The following is an 18,622-nucleotide window of genomic DNA, read 5'->3' as shown; positions in this document are numbered from 1 at the left end:
GGTCAGACTGGTCAGTTCTTCAGAGACACGTCTGAGTGAGGGAGAGGTTAGGCCGTGTGTGTGTGTGTGTGTGACTTGTTTGAAACTGGGACCAGAAGAGAGGGGCTGTAAGAACAGGGTGGCGTGTGTTCTCGTCCCTGCTGGTCGGGGTGAGTTTTACATGAAAACTTTTTAATGCATATTTAGATTGTATAGATGTTATCTTGAAGAAAAAGTTTTACTTTTAGCATATGAATTCCCAGCTCCATTTAGTTCCTCAGAAATGTGATGCTTTTTAATTGTTATGTTCAAACCACATGGATCCTTACTCAGTTAAAGAGGTGTTATAAATGAGGTTTCGTCATTTTCATGGGTGGAGGCTCTTTGTGAACAAAATGTGATAAGGGAATGACAACTTGGTCATTTTTCCACTGTTTTCAAATTCAGCAGTTATTTTTTGACTTTTAATAATTATGATGCATTTGCTGTTGGTGTGAAATGGAGTAATTTTATTTTAAAAAATTGTCTCAATTAGATGAGTTGCTACTAGACTAATGCAATAGTCAGTGCATCACAGTTTTGCAGAATGCTTCTGACACCTGCAGATGTTGTTGTATCGATGACATTGTTTTAAAACTAACATTCTATTTAAAACTTGATGCATTTTTCTGTTTTTGATGGCAGGTACGAGTAGGGAGCTGGTCTCCCAAGTAGACACTTTTGAATCTAATTTTGTCATCTTTGTCAGGTAAAATTGTGCTTATGTTTACTGAACATATTTTCTGATAAAGCTTCACATGACCATAATTCATATTTGACTGGACTTGTTATTTAATTAACCGTAATTAAAATGTTGGTTTATGTTTTTAACATAAAATATATATAAATATACAGATGTTATCATAATTTTATTTATAAATATCAATAAGTATCAATTGGCTTTAAAAGTCTTTTTTCTTTTTATTACATTTTATAAATATGCATGTTAAACTATAATATTTTATTTTTATAATAATATTATTATTATTCTTTTTACCAGAACAGCATTATTATTATTTTTTTTTAAATTAATATTATTAGTTCAAATTATTTTTACATCCTTTATCAAACAGAAAAATCAATGCAAATGGAAGAGGGATACCGCTACTCCGAGCACGCTGCTGTTGCTGATGTGATGGAGGTGAAAGGCTACATTAAGGAATTTACCCGTCACTCCAACGACGTGTTGCTAAACTTAAATGAACTGCGGCATCGGGATATCCTTACAGATGCCACGCTGCTTGTGGGCACCGCCAGGCTGCGCGCCCACTGCGCCGTGCTCATCGCATGCAGGTTGGTCTACAGGGAGTGCAGCCATTCAGTTTCTCTAACCCTCCCTCACTTCTTCTCTCCTGCCCCCTCGGCCTTCTTTCCCGTTTGTGCCAAGATTTGTCTTTGTTTGAAGACATTAGCTCACTCCTGCATGAGATCTTTTATGAGATCTTTACAAATATATTGTATCACAGTAGACACGCTTTTTTGGTTTTAGAGTTTGCTTTTGGTTGAATCTTTGTTTCTCTTATTAAGATATTCCACTGTTTCTACAATCAAAATTTTAATACATTTTTTGAATCCAGCTTTGGTTACCTTTGCTTGCATCTAAAAATGCATATGTGCGTTTTCACAGTGGATTCTTCTACACTCTCTTCTCTCGTCGAGCGGCTGATGCTGGCGGTGAGCGGGGGTTTTCTCTCACCCTGCCGGTGGGGCTGGACGCAGGCAGTGTGTCCCTGCTGCTGGACTTCATGTACACCTCCTGCCTCCCTCTCACGCCACAGACAGTATCTGGCGTGCTCGCCGCTGCCAGCTATCTGCAGATGGAGCATGTCGCTGACACCTGCAGAGCATTTATTCACAGGTGAGAATAGGAATGAAGACCGAAGCAGAGGAGGTAGCAGAACACTGCAATCGTAATGAGACAATGATGCTAAAATTTTGATCAGAGCTCAAACTTTAAGCAGCAGTGTGACACAAAAACTACTAGAAAGAACATGCACTGTGAGCTGTGTACTCTTCCAATGATTTCTTAGAAAGAAGGTATAAAGATGTCACTGGGTCTGTACCCTAAGGTACACGAGCTGAAAGGTGCATTTTTGTGTCCTACTTACCCCTAAATGGTATATATTAGTACCTTTTTAAAGTGTACTGGACCAGTGACAGTTTTTCACCTTTTTAACTGAGTGTAGGAGTTCAGACAGAGATTCATTTCCTAATACCAGATTGGATTCCACAATCAAGTAGCCAAAGAAACTTAAAAATCACCAGTGATTTTATTGCCGTCATTGTGAATGCATTGTGATACATTTACATTAATCAGTTAATGCATTCCCTGGGAATCAAATCCATGATGTATGGGTTGCTTGTTTCTAATTTTGCAGTTTTGTGGCCATCCACTTTTTAATTAAATTAAGCAATTTTCTGGAATATATAAACGGAAAGTTTGTTCTTTTCTCCTTCAGTGAAAGGATCTCTGTCAGTCCTTCTATGATGGAGCCAGCCTCTAGAGCGCCCCTTGGTGGAAGGTCACCACTTGCTCATCCCACCATCTTCTCCTCCCCCTCCAGGCCTACTGCTGAGGCAGAAGATCCCACCCCAGACCGAGCCAGGTAAAAGGGTTATACAAGGATTGTCTAATAATAAGTATTTGAATTGCATTTAACACTTAAACTGTATCCCATCTCAAAAAATTGCTATCAATTTAATTGTGATATGCACTGACTGTATTTACAGGGTTCCAAGTGAGAGCTTTGCCTCACCAGATCTAGAAACTTGCCTGATTGCTATCCCTAAGACTCAGACCCTAAAATTAGAGGAATCTTCACCTGCAACCCCATCCACACCATCTCCAGACAGTCCTTCTCATTCCAGCGGGCAGCCCAACTCACCTGCTGAGTCCAGCGGCTGCAGTCTGTCGCCCCAGCTAAAGGTGTGCATGTTTATTTATTTATTTATTTTGGATAGAAATTAATATTTGTAATCAGAAAGCATGCTAATTGATCTAAATTGATAATAAAAACATTTATTACTATATATTTTAAAATAAATTATGTTTTTTTTTAAACTTACTATTCTCCAAAGAATCCTGCAAAAAAAAAAAAAAAAAAAAAAAAAATTAAAACTTGTTCCGCAATAATATGAAGTAATACATTTGTTTTAAACATTGATAATAATAAGAAATGTTTCTTGAGCAGCAAATCATTGCTAGAATACTTTCTGAAGTATCATGTGACTAAAGACTGGAGTAATTATGCTGCAAATTCAACTTTGCCATCACTGGAATAAATAGAATGAACGTTTTTCCTGTGTTTTTGATCAAATAAAAAACACTGCATTAAAAGTTTCCTAAAATGTCTTTCTTTATCCTTCAGCACAAATCTTTCAATATTTCATCCTTACAGAAGCGATCTGAATCCAAGCCTTCTCCTGACCCAAAGGCCTGTAACTGGAAGAAGTACAAGTATATTGTCCTCAACCCTCTCTGTGCCACACCTATAAAGGAGGAGGGGCCTGGAGAGGAGCGGCAAGCACAAAGCCACACCCCCTTTGTCAGTGATAAGATTGAAGCCTCATCTAAAACAACAAATAACATTTGGACAGGGGAGAAACCTGGTCTGAATAATAGGTATGTTTAATCTCTTCCCCCTTTATCAATTAAAGAACTTCTGACGTAACTGATTAATAATGTATTGTTATCTAGGAATGAACCAAATCTTCAGTGTAATGTATTGACCATTGTTCTGTTTCCTCAAGGAATACATGGTCTCTTCCATATAACACATCAGAGCAAAACATATACTTTAGTCCCCATCATGTTATGGACAGCACTCTTCCAATGAGTGAGAATAAAGGTCAGGGAGCATCTCTTAGTTTTAGTATGAACACACGTGCTTACAAAAATACTCAGACTCATCTGATCCTCTTCATTTCATCCTCTTCATTTCTAAAAGGCCTCTGCAGTCCTTATGTTTGTGCCCAAATTGCCAATCAGAGTCATTTACTTGGCCAACACCCAATCAAGTTTGAGAAGCTCTCTGCACAGCTCAGTAACCCTGGAAATCAAGCCACAAACACAAAACCTTCCTGCTCAGGTGAGGCTGCCGACTCAGCAGATAATGTTGGCTGAACTTACTTACAATTTAAATTGTCAAATCTAGTTGTGATCTGTGAGGCACAGTCACTTTTAGTATGTTCAAATCTTACTTGAAAACTTTATATATATATATAAAAAAAGTATTTTCATGCATATGTGTGTATTATTGTTTCATTGTGTAAATCACTTCGAGAAGGTTCTTTTAAAGGCGCTATTTAAAACATTTCAAATAAATTATAATTATAAATTCAAAAATATAAATTATATTATAATTGTAAATAAATGAATATTGTATTATTATTACAAGTTCTGACCTCTTTCTCATTCATTTCACTCTTTTATGTCCCGACTGACTCAGGCGACAAGCCTTACTGCTGTAATGTGTGTGGAGCACAGTTCAACCGGCCCGCAAATTTAAAGACTCATTCTCGTATTCACTCTGGAGAAAAGCCCTACCGCTGTGACACATGTGGAGCCCGATTTGTCCAGGTACATCTGCACAGAATCACATGTATCATTCTTTTATATACAGTGGGGATTGAAAGTTTGGGCACCCCTTGCAGAATCTGTGAAAATATTAGTAATTTAAAAAAAAAATAAGAGAGATCATACTTAATGCATGTTATTTTTTATTTAGTACTGTCCTGAGTAAGATATTGTTCATAAAATATTTTAACATTTAGTCCACAAGACAAAAAAAATGCTGAAATTATTAAAATAACCCCACTCAAAAGTTTGGGAACCCTTGGTTCTTAATACTGTGTTCTGTTACCTGATGATCCTCAGCTGTCTTTCTGTTTTGTGATGGTTGTGCATGAGTCCCTTGTTTGTTCTGAACAGTTAAACTGAGCAGCGTTCTTCAGAAAAATCTTTAAGATCCTGCAGATTCTTCAGTTTTCCAGTATCTTTGCATATTTGAACCCTTTCCAGCAGTGACTGTATGATTTTGAGATACATCTTATCACACTGAGGACATTTGAGGGACTCAAACACAACTATTTAAAAAGGTTCAAACATTCACTGATGCTCCAGAAGGAAACAAGATGCATTAAGAGCTGGGGGGTGAAAACTTTGGAATTTGAAGATCAAGGTAAATTGTACTTAATTTGTGTACCGGGAAACATACAAGTATCTTCTGTTGCTTACGAAGGGCAGAACTAAATGGAAAAAAAAATTATATTTCAACAAAATAAGACAAATTTGGCCATCTTCATCATGTTCAAAAGTTTTCACCCCCCAGATCTTAATGCATCTTGTTTCCTTCTGGAGCATTTTTTTTTGTCTTGTGGACTAAATGTTAATATCTTTTATGCACAATATCTTACTCAGGACAGTACTAAATAAAATATAACATGCATTTAGCATGATCTCTCTTATTTTTTTAAAATTACTAATATTTTCACAGATTCTGCAAGGGGTGCCCAAACTTTCGATCCCCACTGTATATATATATATATATATATATATATATATATATATAGCAATAATTGGTACAATAATTTATTAATAAACTATTTTTTTATTTATGTATGCACACACACACAAACACATATGCATACATATATGTCAGAACAAATGTTGATCTATTGTCTTTTTCCTTTTTTATCTCTATTTTTGAAAAGCATCAATAAAAAGAGTTGAACTAAAATGATGTCCTTGTGAAATGTGTAGGTAGCTCACCTGCGTGCCCATGTTCTGATCCACACTGGGGAAAAGCCGTACCCATGTAACACCTGCGGAACACGTTTCCGCCACCTACAGACGCTGAAGAGCCACCTGCGCATCCACACTGGAGAGAAGCCTTACAGCGTCAGTTATATTTAAACACTTATATTTGAATATCTAATATATATACACGCACAACTCCACACCTCTCTCTACTGCAAAGTGATGCTGAAACCTCACTCTCTCTGTGCTTATCTTTTCTTCCAGTGTGAGAAATGTCACCTGCACTTCCGCCATAAGAGCCAGTTGAGGCTTCACCTGAGACAGAAACACGGTGCAATCACCAACACTAAGATCCGCTACAAGGTTCTGGTTGACCCATACCAACCTGGGCCCACACTGCTACAGGCTTGCTGAGGGGCATGACAAAACAGCGAGTTTTAGGCTGAATTTGATGGATCTATAAAAAAGTATTGTAAAAAGTTTAAAGAGGTGGAGTGCTGCACTCGAGGACAGCTTGACGTTAATTATATCAATGAATGTAGTCTTCCACGAATGCAGTACTCCTGCACTAGATGTGCTGACTATTATCTTTATTATTTGTTAAAATATTATTATTTATTTTGCTCTGCATACTCTATGTTGCTCATGCTATTTAATCGTAGTTTCTGCTGTTACAAAAAAGTATTTTGTTTTCATATTGGCCACTTTTTCTGTGGCAGGAAATATGGTGAAAATCATTGTGAAAAAGTGTGCAGCCCCATTCAGATGGTAATTGTTTCCAGGGGGGAATACTAAAATATTGTGACAATATGATAAACAATTATCATCCAAATAAGGCTTAAGACAGTATGGAATTATTATTATTATTATTTTTGCTGTTAAGACTTAAAGATGGTTTGTGGCAGAGTGTGAAGGTGTTTATTAGGAGTTTAGACTGGAAGCGTAAGAGCTGAATGAAAGTAAAAATATTTGGCTAAATGGAATTCTGTAAGAAAGTGAGAACGATTATGAAAGGAAGATAGATAAAGAAAGGAAGAGTATTGAAGGATTTAAGTATGTTTGAGAAAGAACATATAAAAGATAAATTTGTATGATTTTTTTGTTAATATGCTGTCATTTTATTTATTTTGTTTGTTTGTTTTGCCCGAAAGTATTGCTATTATTTGTTCAATGATCCTTCCTGTTGTTTGTACTATATTGTGTTTCTTATTTAAGAAGCAAACTCAAATATATCTTAATTGCTTTTTTACCATGCTATTCAGTATGTCAATATCCTAATTAAAAAGGCCTGGAGCCTATTTGTGTTTAAGAAGAAAGAACGTACATTTGTGGAGGATTAGCCTCTCAGTGTATCTTTTTAAAGATATCTATGTTGAAGAGAGCGTTTCATGGTTTTTATGGTGTATTATAGTTGCTGAGAGTCCAAAGCAGGTTGAGGACTCACACTATCCAAACTAATATACATGTAAAGAGTGATGATGATGAGGATAATGATATCAACAATTTTATGTTGCGCTCTTTTGCTGGACAAAGACCTATTTTATACAAATTAAAGTTAAATTAATTTCTCTTAATTGTGTTTGTGTTTGTCTGTTACAGTTTTAGTATCATGGATTGAGTTTAAGGGGTTTTATTCAAATGTCATTTTAAATAGCAAAAATGTGTTTTTATGGTTTTGGTTTTAGATTTTGTTAACTATCATAACCCTGGTCCGCTGTTCTCATGCAATCCTACTTCTTCAAAATCACATGAATAGTTAGAGAGTTCCTCAACTGGTTAAACTTGAAAGTAGTCAATCATGGCACTTATGAAGTAAAGTGAAATCAAGGCACTTATGAAGTAAAGTGAAATGTTTCAACTTTAAATTCAATGCCTGTGTGATTCTTGGAGCCCAGAAGAACAAAGAATTCAACTCTTAGCCCTTCCTTCCTCCGATAAGCTCACAACGACTCACCCCATTAGACCCCTTCACTCACCCTAAAGTGTCTCAGCTTCTCTACGGGTAGTGCTGGAATAAGAACAATGGAGCAGCTGGCACCTGTTTCCGGCCATAGACAAAAACTGGCCTCATGCACACATTACCTGTCTGTCCATATATGTGTAATTCTGTTAGAAGTTTTCCTCTTAGGATGACCTAGGAGCACCACCCGCTGTTTCTTATTTTTTTGATGATCAAACACTGAAACTGCTCTCTGACATGTCTGTTTTCATCTGCTCCCGAGCCCGAGGGCAATCAATCATGTGGCAACACACAGATGTTGTCAGGAAGATTGAAGTAGCTATGAAGTGTTAGTGAGAATATAGGCTACAAACATGGGCTGCAGAAATAATTAAATCACACACACTAAAACTTTAAATAAGTCTAAGGTGTTTTGTTCATCTTAGCTGGCCACGAGGCTCAACCACGCCCCCCCAGCAAGGATACAATAACCATATTGTAAGCATTGTAGCTGCTGTTTATAACTGATATATGTAACATGAATTTACCGCTAGGGGGCTTTTATTTTATCTGATAGAGAACGTTAATCTTCACTCACACTAGTTTTAATGTTTGACAGCATGCTGAATTTGCTCTATTATTGTCTAACTTTGCACAAGTAGTTTATGGGTGACTAAAGGAATGGAAACTTAGGCTTGCTCGTGAGCGCGCTCTAGAGGCGGAGCTTCGCTGAAACTAAACCGCACGTGCGAATAATAGCACAAGAGCCGCTCATGTCACGAGCAGGTGAAACAGAAAGTCCCCGTCGACGATGTGCTTTACAGTGAGTGTTGCTTATCAATGCATTTGAAAAAAAGAAGCTGCTTATCTGATTTGACCTAATAATGAGTTGACAGGAAAGAGTGATCGAGTTATGGGTAGGTAACTAACGGTCTGTTCCAGACATGTTTACCTGAAACAAATGCATTTTCAAACGGATTATATTTTGCTTGCTTTAGTTTACAATACGTTAGGGTCGTGTATTATATGTCATTCAGTCTGGTCGACTAAATCACGTCTTTGTCACTGTCATGTAACAGTATACTTAAATATCAACAATGCAAAATGACGAGACACAGAAAAAGATGTTTTTTCCACGTCACTCTCCAACAAGACTCACGCTTAATGTTATATTCTGTCACGTTACTTAATTCATATTTATATGCCATACCGTAATTTATTTTTATGTTTGACTATTTTATTTAAACATTATCTTGTAATAATTGTCATACATCCAGAGATCAAGTATGTAGACCGATATTTAAAACTGAAATAGAGTAATGTGTAATTCTAGTGTAGTGTAATAATAAAAATGTGCTTTTGAGGTAGCTGTATTTTAATAGTTAAACATATATTATGCATTGTTCATGTAAAGTAGTTCATTACTGTTTTTTGGAGGCTTGTCATGTTACATATACATTTAATCTGAATTTATCTGGTTTATGATATTCTTCTCTGTCTGCAGGTATTGATTTGTGGAATACTTTTCTTTACAAACAGAGTTTAGAATTTAGTTTAGGTTACCATTAAATGTATAATTAAATGTCTAGAAAGAACATTTGTGTATTTAGTGTTATACAATGTGTTTATGCGGTTTAAGGTTCAGAAAACACATTATTTTCCATATAATGTACAGTATTTTTGTCGTCTTTGCCCTGCATTTCTGAAACTGGACAATTTTGACCATGCTCATTGCTCTGAAAAAGCAAGCTATGCTCTGATTGGCCAGCTATCCAGTGTGTTGTAATTGGCGAATCCCTCAAATGTGTGACGGAAATGTTATGCCCCTTAACATACTGTGATCTCCCAGCAAAACTAGACAAAACTAATAAAACCCAATAAAAATGCATTTGTTGCATCCAGTGGGGACATAATTTCTGATTATAATGACTTCTACTGTCTTTTTACATGTTGCATTGCTTATCGCGCTGTGTAAACATAAAATCTTGTCTGCATTTGTGATCTGAGAAACATAAGCACTACTCTACACTGCTCAAAACTTGTGCTTTAATCATCAGTGCAAATAATTTTTATATAAAAAAAATACTTACAGGCTTTGATTCAGAAGTGCCAGTTTGTCCTTGCAAAGTCGAAACCGCCCAACTTTATAGAAACAGCCTTTGTGCCACAGACGCATTGTAGGCTACTGGTTCAGAAAACAGTCCTCTTCCTCCATAAAATATGCTGCAGACAGAACACTATTGTGAATACAACTTAACCACTGATTTCTAGTTGTATCCTCTTTTGAAAGGACAAACAAAGTAGTTTCACTTTCACAATGAAGCACACAGCATCTACACAACATGGCGCCGGTGGTATCAGCAAGAATAAAAGATACGCCTTCTTTCTTTGCGTGAAAATTTGGGCAACATTATCTTCCCACATCGTGATTCATTTGAGACTTTTGTTTTTGCGCAGTCCACCTCATGATCAACATTTTGTTACAGACTAAATTAAAAGACTTTACTTTTTCAAAATAACAAACTGGTATGTGTGTGTTTGCTAGAGGAAATTAAAGCTGGATAAGAATTAGGGCTGGGCGATATGGCCAAAAAAAATCTCAGATTTTATTTTTTTTAATTCGATTTCTGATTTTTTTTTTCAATTTCCCCCCCTACTTAAGGAAAGCAATAAGTACAAACAGCAGACAACTTAAAGCAAATTTTGCTTTTATTTAATCAAAAGTCAGCCTATCGTTAATCTGATTAGAAAACCGGCTTTACTGACGAGATGCGCATAACGATCGGCCGATCGTGATCGGAGGAGCCCTAATCAAAAGCAAGACAAATGTAACCCCCATTTTCAAATTCAGCTGGTGCTGCTGCTTTTGACTGCGATGGGCTTTAGGCAGCGTGGGGTCTCTTGCTCCACGTCTGTCGCAGCAAACCCATACCAGTTCCAAACAATTTTTACGATTTTACAATTTTACTCCTTTCTTGGGAACAAACTTCCAACTCTCACTGGTAGCCATGTTGTCGCTTGCTGTTTCGTGTGTGCTATGATGTTGTTGCTGTTGCTTGCCATACTGCCAACGCTATGGGGAGGCAAAAATGCGCCATTACACAAAAACTCGATTTACTTATTTTTTAAATCGCCTGTAACAAAAAATTCGAATTAAATCATTCAATCGATTTTTCACCCAGGCCAAATAAGAATGGACACCCATCTTCTTCGTTTTAGAATTTAAACTGGTAACCTTATTACTTTCATTGTTTGGTTGAAGATGTTTTAATGTTGTCTATGACATGGTTGAAGGTTATGGACATGTACCCAAAAATTTTTATTTACTCGCGCTTTGGCCATCCAAGATGTAGATGAAATTGTTTCTTCATCAGAAAAGATTTAAAGAAGTGTATCAATACATAACTTGTCCAAATTGACAAAAAAATCTACGAGTCCAGTGAAAAAAATGTATTGTCTGAATCAGGGGAGAAATATGCATATGGACTGGTATTTTGGCAGTACCAGTTGAAAGATTAAAAATGCCTTAATGATGGATTTTTTTCTTACAAACTTACAGGTTTTACCTCACAATATGTATATTGATAGACTGAAGTCATGTGGATTATTTTGATGCGTTAATCAGCTATTTGAACTCTCATTTTGACGGCACCCATTCACTGCAGAGGATCCATTGGTAAACAAGTGATGCAATGCTAAATTTCTCCAAATCTGTTCCCATTAAGGAACAAACTCATCTACATCTTGCATGACCTGATTTCATTTTTGATTGAACTATTTCTTTAATCTGTTTCTTCAGTGCAATGATGGAAAAACCCCAGAAGACGCAGGAAGAGCAGCAGTCGTCCCCACAGGTGGCGCCACCTGATGGTGGTTGGGGCTGGGTGGTGGTGGGGTCTCTTTTCGTGTCTTCTGCCCTGGTGTTCGGGCTCATCCGCTGTCTGGGCATCTTTTTTGTGGAGTTTGTGCAGTACTTTGGTGAGAGTGCCCAGGCGGTGTCCTGGATAACATCTATTGGCTTGGCCATGCAACAGCTAATGAGTAAGTTCACTCATTCATTTGTTCATGTCTATATCAACAAACACAATATGGTCAAACCACACACTTTGGCTTTCAGCATTCAGTTAATTTTATATGCTTCCCTGCAGGTCCAATAGGCACAGCTGCATCTAATGTGTATGGAACTCGTCCAGTTGTCATGATGGGAGGATTCCTTTCAGGCCTGGGATTCATTCTGGCTTCCCAGGCAACATCTCTTTTACATCTTTACCTAACTATGGGATTCATTTCAGGTAGATGCACTTGTAAAGAGTGTCTTTTAATACTAACCAATGTCAGAATCCTGATTTGTGTTTTTACTTTCTATGTTAATGTCTGTCAGGTTTAGGCTGGGCGCTGGTCTTTACTCCTACAGTTGCATCAGTAATGCAGTACTTTACCAAGCGGAGATCTCTAGCCATAGGCCTGGGCTTCACAGGCGTCGGTCTTGCCTCTTTCGCCTTCTCTCCACTTTTTCAGTATCTAGTAGAGGTCTATGCTTGGCGTGGAGCTTTGCTGGTCCTCGGAGGCCTCAGCTTCAACATGATTGCTTGTGGAGCTCTTATTCGTCCTCTAGGGAAACCAAAGGTTGTGTTGAAGGTGTGTGTTTTTATGTTACTGAATAAATTAATGACATTTTCTATACATACGTACCATTTAGAAGTTGGGTCAGTAAGATTTTCTAAATAGAAAATAATACTTGTGTTCAGCATGGGAGCATTCAATTGATCATAAGTAACTGGAAATGACATTTCTAATGTTAAAAAAGATTTCTATTTCAAATAAATGCTGTTCTGAATGTACAGTTCATCGAAGAATTCTGAAAAAAATATTTCCACATAAATAATATTAATAACTAGGATGCAGAATTTTCCGATGGAAAAAGTAACAACAACAAAAAAAGATAAAAAAAAAATTCACAAAGCTTTCTATTCAGCAGACAATAGAAATAAAAATAAAATGTATCATAGTTTGCACAAAAATATTGGGCAGCACAACTGAAAATTAAACTTTGGCATTACAGGAATCAATTATATTTTAAAATTTATTTAAACAGTAAAATGTTATTTTTAATATTTATAACAGTTCAAAGTGTCACTGATTTGCCTGTATTTTTTATAGCTTTAGAGACTTCTTTTAAAAACATAAAAAAAATCTAATGGACCACAAACATTTGAATGGTGGAGTGTATATATTTTCCTTTTTAATAATTCATTTATTAAACAATTAGTGATTAATAAATATTATAATCATCAAAATGTTTTTTTATTTTTTATACAGTATATATAGTGATTTTTCTGCAGTTTAACATGTTTGAGGCAAAATTTACTATATTGGCTTGTTTCTTTTTGTGCCTTTCTCAGACTGAAAACTTGACCAAGCTCAACAAATGTTCTTCTTTATTGTCCCGTATCTTCGAGTGCTTTGAGCTCTCCCTGCTTTCACACAGAGGCTTCCTCACTTATGCCGCGGCCATCACCTTCTTCAATGCTGGCTACTTCATCCCTTACATTCATCTGGTCGCCCACAGCCGTCACATTGGTTTTACTGAGTACAACGCAGCCTTTGTAATCTCTGTAACCGGTGTGGCAGATATCGTGGGTCGCATAGCCTCTGGCTGGTTCTCGGACTTGGGTAAAATACGGATGCCGCACATGCTGGTGGTGTGGACTGGGTTACTGGGGCTCTCCCTGATGCTCATTCCTGTTGCTGTGGTTTACTCAGGACTTATTGTTATTAGTGTGGTCTATGGGTTTTGTGCAGGAGCGATGACACCGCTGGCCTTTGCGCTGTTACCGGAGATTGTGGGCATAGGTCGAGTGCTGGGAGCCCTTGGCCTGCTGCAGCTCATAGAAAGTGTTGGAGGGCTGCTGGGAGCGCCACTGTCTGGTAGGAGCTCATGAGATCATCACATTCATTTTATTTAAAGAAAAGGTTATTTTGTCTGCTTTGATATTCATTTACAAACACGTCATTAAAATGAACTGTAACTCAGTGAATACTCAATGAAGAGACATGAGAGAGATATCTGTGGAAAGATTAACAGGTCTACTTTTAAACTAAACAAGTGCTGCCGAAAACAAATATTCAGAGATAAAGTAATCCATATGAAAACAACGCAATGTCTTGTCCGTTTTTCACATCTCCCTTCATTATCTTCTAATTCGACCACGCCCCCGCGCCGACGCTCTATTCAGATTCTAATGTTAAATAAAGTTTTTATTTTTATTTTACTGTTTGCTTCGCGATGAGAGGAATAAGATATAAGTCACCCCAAAATGTGATGTGGTTGAGTATTTGAGATTTGGATTTCCTCAGAAAAAAAGAATGAAGCACTTTACTCAGCAGAGATCATAAACATGAGTAAGTCTCTTATTATTTATTTATATACTTGTACTAGTTTTCATATAACGTATAAACATTTTACTAGCTAGACTTTTTCCAAACTATAATTCCTGAGTAAATGTATAATCAAGTGAAACATTATGAAGTTTCAATAACAATATGCAATACTATACCATTCAAAAGCTTGATGTAAATAATATAAATGTAACTGTAACAAATGTAACAAACAATGCTGTTCTTTCAATTAATTCCCCCGAAAAAACCTGAAAAAAAAAATATTCTCAGCTCTCTTCAACATTAATGATAATCTATTAATATGAGCACAGAGATGTTTAGTTCTCTGGTGACAAGAAAAGTCATGATTGCCTCCAAAAGCAGCATTTGTTACAAAGAGACTTTCACTGATGCACTACTTAAAAAAGCCAAATCTGCAACCTTTAACAAGTTAAACAATGCAAAAGTTTAAACACTTTGCATGGAAAATTATACAAAAAAATGTTGTTTGTTTTTAGCAAACTGATTTTGATATTGATAACTGCTGGTTTTGCACATTTATTTAATGTTTTGATTTATTTATTTAGAAAGAATATCCTCAGTTTACTTTTATTTCTGACAAGATTTTCAGGTGGAAGAAGTTTCCATTGGCTATGCCTCCAGTACAAAATGTTCGGAGTGATTGCAGAAATTGTATAACATTTATGGTCTACTTTTATATGTTATGGAGTAACTAATAAATTTTAACTAATACATTTTAATTGGTGAAAGAATATTATGTGTGTAAAATGTATTATAGTGTTAGGTATCTCATAGGTTTCTCACAGATGTGTGTGCAACGGTGGAGCTTACATTGGCGGTGGGCTGCGCGCGCATGTGTGTGTATGTGGGGGGGGGGGGGGGGGGTTGGGGGTTGTAGTACTCATAAAATTTCTTCAAGGTTGGCAGGTATGCAAACAGCTCATAAAAAAACATTCCAATAATCCACACAAATCCAGTGGATTGTAAATGAAAAAGGGTGTGTTTGTAGAAAACAAACGGTTGCTTCTGGCAATCCATAATATTGCTTTGTCCAGTGAAAAAATCATATTGTCTGAATTATTTTTGGTTGAACTGTTCCTTTAAAAGGCATTGAATCAGATCTTTAGGTTCACGTTCAGCAATGTAATGATTGTTCCATCTCCATTTTTCCCTCCCAGGCTGGCTGAAGGACTGTACTGGGTCATACACAGTATCTTTTATTGCTGCTGGAAGTTTCCTGGTGTTAGGTATGTTAGTTACTATGGTTCTTCCCTATTTCTGGTCTTGTACGGCCCCTCCATCCTCATCACCTTCAAAGAGGAAGTCTCAGGATGGCTCCATTGAAGATGGACTACTGAAACAAACTCTATCCTCAAATTCTGTACCTGATAACCTGTGCCCTTTGGATGATACATCCTACTCGGAAAAGGAGTTAAAGGTGTTTTAAAAGAGAAAAAATACCTCAGGAAATGGTGCATTATACTACTTCAGGGGAAATATTATGATTGTGTGATGGTAGAAAATAATCAGTGGTAGTCATAGTAGTAGTTTTTAGAAGACTATTTTGCATTGTCATATGGGATAGAGACAACTATTGGCATAGGAATCACAAATCATATTGCATTTTTATGTTTCATAATGCATTTTGCAGTAAGACTTTTAGTGGGTAATTTCATAAGAATAAACTTTATAGCTCAAATTAAAAAAATATGAAGTTCAAAACAAATGTGGATTATTTAATCATTCCTTATGAATGCAAGTATACACATACATTTTTGGAGATGCTCCATGAAATTGGTGCCCTTCAAAAGTTGTATAATAGGTCAATACCAGCGTATTTTTTTTTTATCATGACAAATACAATAAAGTAATCAAGTTATCATTTATCAAGAACAGCTATTCTTTTTGATTACATAATAATAATTAAAATATGGTTAAATTATTATTACATTTAATTAAATTACTTAATTACTTTTGTTTTATATATACATTTTCAAATATATTGTCAATTCAAAATCACCACCAAATAAGAATTTTTGCTGATTTTGTCCAAATATGCCACTTTGACTTGAGCGTTTCTGAATTTATGGATGGCGCTGTATATCAAATACTATTTTTTTTAATTGAATTATTAACATTTTTATTGTAAATTACTGTTGCATACTTACCTCTGGAATTCTCTAACAGAAAGTTAATAATGTTGCACAAATACAGCTTCAAGGTTTGGTGGAAAGACTGATGCTTGTGGTTTTTGTCAGTCGGCAACAAAGGGTCATTTTGTATTCATGGCTAGTAAAACATAAAGGCTGCTAGCAAGATGTTCCTTGATTCCACACAAGCTTTAAACTGCTTAGTCAGCAGACTCAGCACATGCCTGACATGCTGTCACATAAAGTAAAATCTAAGATATAGGCAGTGCATTTTGTTTTGCCAGTAAGTTTGGTGCTGGAGGCTACTTCAGTATAGTAAACGAAAGCATGAAGGCAAAATAAATGCTAACATTGCAGTGCTAATCCTGTTCTGCTCCTCATGTAGAGCATTATTCCTTTTTACTTTTTTACACACAACTTGCTGTACCTTACCTTGATTACAGCTGGACTGTTCTTGAATGCATATGGAAGAAGATGATGATCACAAGATATTCTTTGTCATGCTAGCATTGTCGGATAGAAATTTCAGGGTTGAATTGTACCATGTGATTTGTGTGTTTCATTGATGCTTGAAGTATTGTATTATGGGAATCTTGCACATTGTGAAGGGTTTCACTGTGATTTTCAAGCTCAAGGTTTCAGAGTGAATATCGATTTACATTTTCCACAGAGGTCGCTGACAAACAAAATTCACTTATGATTCATTGATCAAAGTGTCACACACTAAAGTCTTTTTTACACATTACATTCTTCAACACCTTTTTGTTTAAAAAAATATTTTTATTAATGCAAGAGATTTACTGTTCATAAACTAATGTACAGGTGCTGGTCATATAATTAGAATATCATCAAAAAGTTGATTTATTTCACTAATTCCATTCAAAAAGTTAAACTTGTATATTATATTCATTCATTACACACAGACTGGTATCTTTCAAATGTTTATTTCTATAAATTTTGATGATTATAACTGACAACTAAGGAAAATCCCAAATTCAGTATCTCAGAAAATTTGAATATTGTGAAAAGGTTCAATATTGAAGACACCTGGTGCTACACTCTAATCAGTTAATTAACTAAAAAAATCTTGCAAAGCCTTTAAATGGTCTCTCAGTCTAGTTCTGTAGGCTCACAATCATGGGGAAGACTGCTGACTTGAAAGTTGTCCAAAAGATGACTACTGACACCTTGCACAAGGAGGGCAAGACACAAAAGGTCATTGCAAAAGAGGTTGGCTGTTCACAGAGCTCTGTGTCCGAGCACATTAATAGAGAGGCGAAGGGAAGGATGTGGTAGAAAAAAAAGTGTACAAGCAATAGGGATAACCGCACCCTGTGGAGGATTGTGAAACAAAAGCCATTCAAAAATTTGGGGGTGATTTACAGAGTGGACTGCAGCTGGAGTCAGTGCTTCAAGAACCACTACGCACAGACATATGCAAGAGATGGGTTTAAGCTGTCCCATTCCTTGTGTCATGCCACTCTTTGCAACAGACAGCATCAGAAGCGTCTCGCTTCAAAAAGGAGTGGTCCAAAGTTATGTTCTCTGATGAAAGTAAATTTTGCATTTCCTTTGGAAATCAGGGTCCCAGAGTCTGGAGGAAGAGAGGAGAGGCACACAATCCATGTTGCTTGAAGTCCAGTGTAAAGTTTCCACAGTCAGTGATGGTTTGGAGTGCCATGTCATCTAGAAATAAACATTTGAAATATATCAGTCTGTGTGTTTCACTTTTTTAATGGAATTAGTGAAATAAATCAACTTTTTGATGATATTCTAATTATATGATCAGCACCTGTATATGCATTTAAACCTTCTTTGAATACTAGTCAATAATGCTGATGTAAAGATGCACTTCTCATAAAACCAAACACATGAACCTTAATCTCCACAGAGTGAGAGTCAATGAGCTCAGCTACAGACTTTGCTTACTCATGTGAAAGGGCCTTATTGCTTTGAGATTTACATCACAGATGCACTGCACTCTTTAGCTTATAGACCCCAGTATGCTTGCATAGTGTGAAAAGTGAGACTTGAATGAATTTGGATCAGTTTAGAAAATATACTGCAGTGCAATTCTATTAGCTTTAGAGTCCCAAAGCAGGCAATGACTCTCAAGTTATGTTGTAATTTTCCAAGAAGTGCACAGCATGTCAATATGGGTTTTAATGGAACAGTACAGTACCAACCAGTGTTTTTTAGACAGATTTGTGTTTTAATGTGGTTAAATAAAAGGCTTAAATAAAATTATTATGTTATGAAGCATCATTTAAACTAAGATATCATGACAGAAGTACAAGCAGGAACATGCAACTGAGCAGGATATGTTAAAAATATATACAGATAACTGATAGTGTGACT

General features: G+C 36.3%; 2 protein-coding genes across 2 annotated transcripts; both read left to right on the top strand.

Moving 5' to 3' along the window:
* Nucleotides 1-7,407, top strand: LOC113052233 (B-cell CLL/lymphoma 6 member B protein-like). Its single transcript, XM_026216626.1, has 12 exons — nt 1-149; nt 664-727; nt 1,092-1,311; nt 1,646-1,876; nt 2,478-2,624; nt 2,749-2,944; nt 3,417-3,640; nt 3,769-3,866; nt 3,966-4,106; nt 4,467-4,597; nt 5,780-5,917; nt 6,041-7,407. Exons 3-12 carry the CDS (start codon nt 1,100-1,102, stop codon nt 6,188-6,190), a joined length of 1,668 nt encoding a protein of 555 aa, XP_026072411.1. The 5' UTR covers nt 1-149; nt 664-727; nt 1,092-1,099; the 3' UTR covers nt 6,191-7,407.
* A 1,042-nt stretch (nt 7,408-8,449) lies between these two features.
* Nucleotides 8,450-17,113, top strand: LOC113052232 (monocarboxylate transporter 13-like). Its single transcript, XM_026216625.1, has 6 exons — nt 8,450-8,538; nt 11,515-11,756; nt 11,864-12,007; nt 12,097-12,353; nt 13,118-13,643; nt 15,293-17,113. Exons 1-6 carry the CDS (start codon nt 8,489-8,491, stop codon nt 15,559-15,561), a joined length of 1,488 nt encoding a protein of 495 aa, XP_026072410.1. The 5' UTR covers nt 8,450-8,488; the 3' UTR covers nt 15,562-17,113.
* The last annotated feature ends 1,509 nt before the right edge of the window (nt 17,114-18,622 follow it).

The sequence above is a fragment of the Carassius auratus genome, chromosome 32 (genome assembly GCF_003368295.1).
Source record: "Carassius auratus strain Wakin chromosome 32, ASM336829v1, whole genome shotgun sequence".
In the NCBI taxonomy this organism is placed as follows: Eukaryota; Metazoa; Chordata; class Actinopteri; order Cypriniformes; family Cyprinidae; genus Carassius; species Carassius auratus.
Note: the sequence above shows the minus strand (reverse complement) of the source record. Positions and strands in the feature narration are given on the sequence as shown.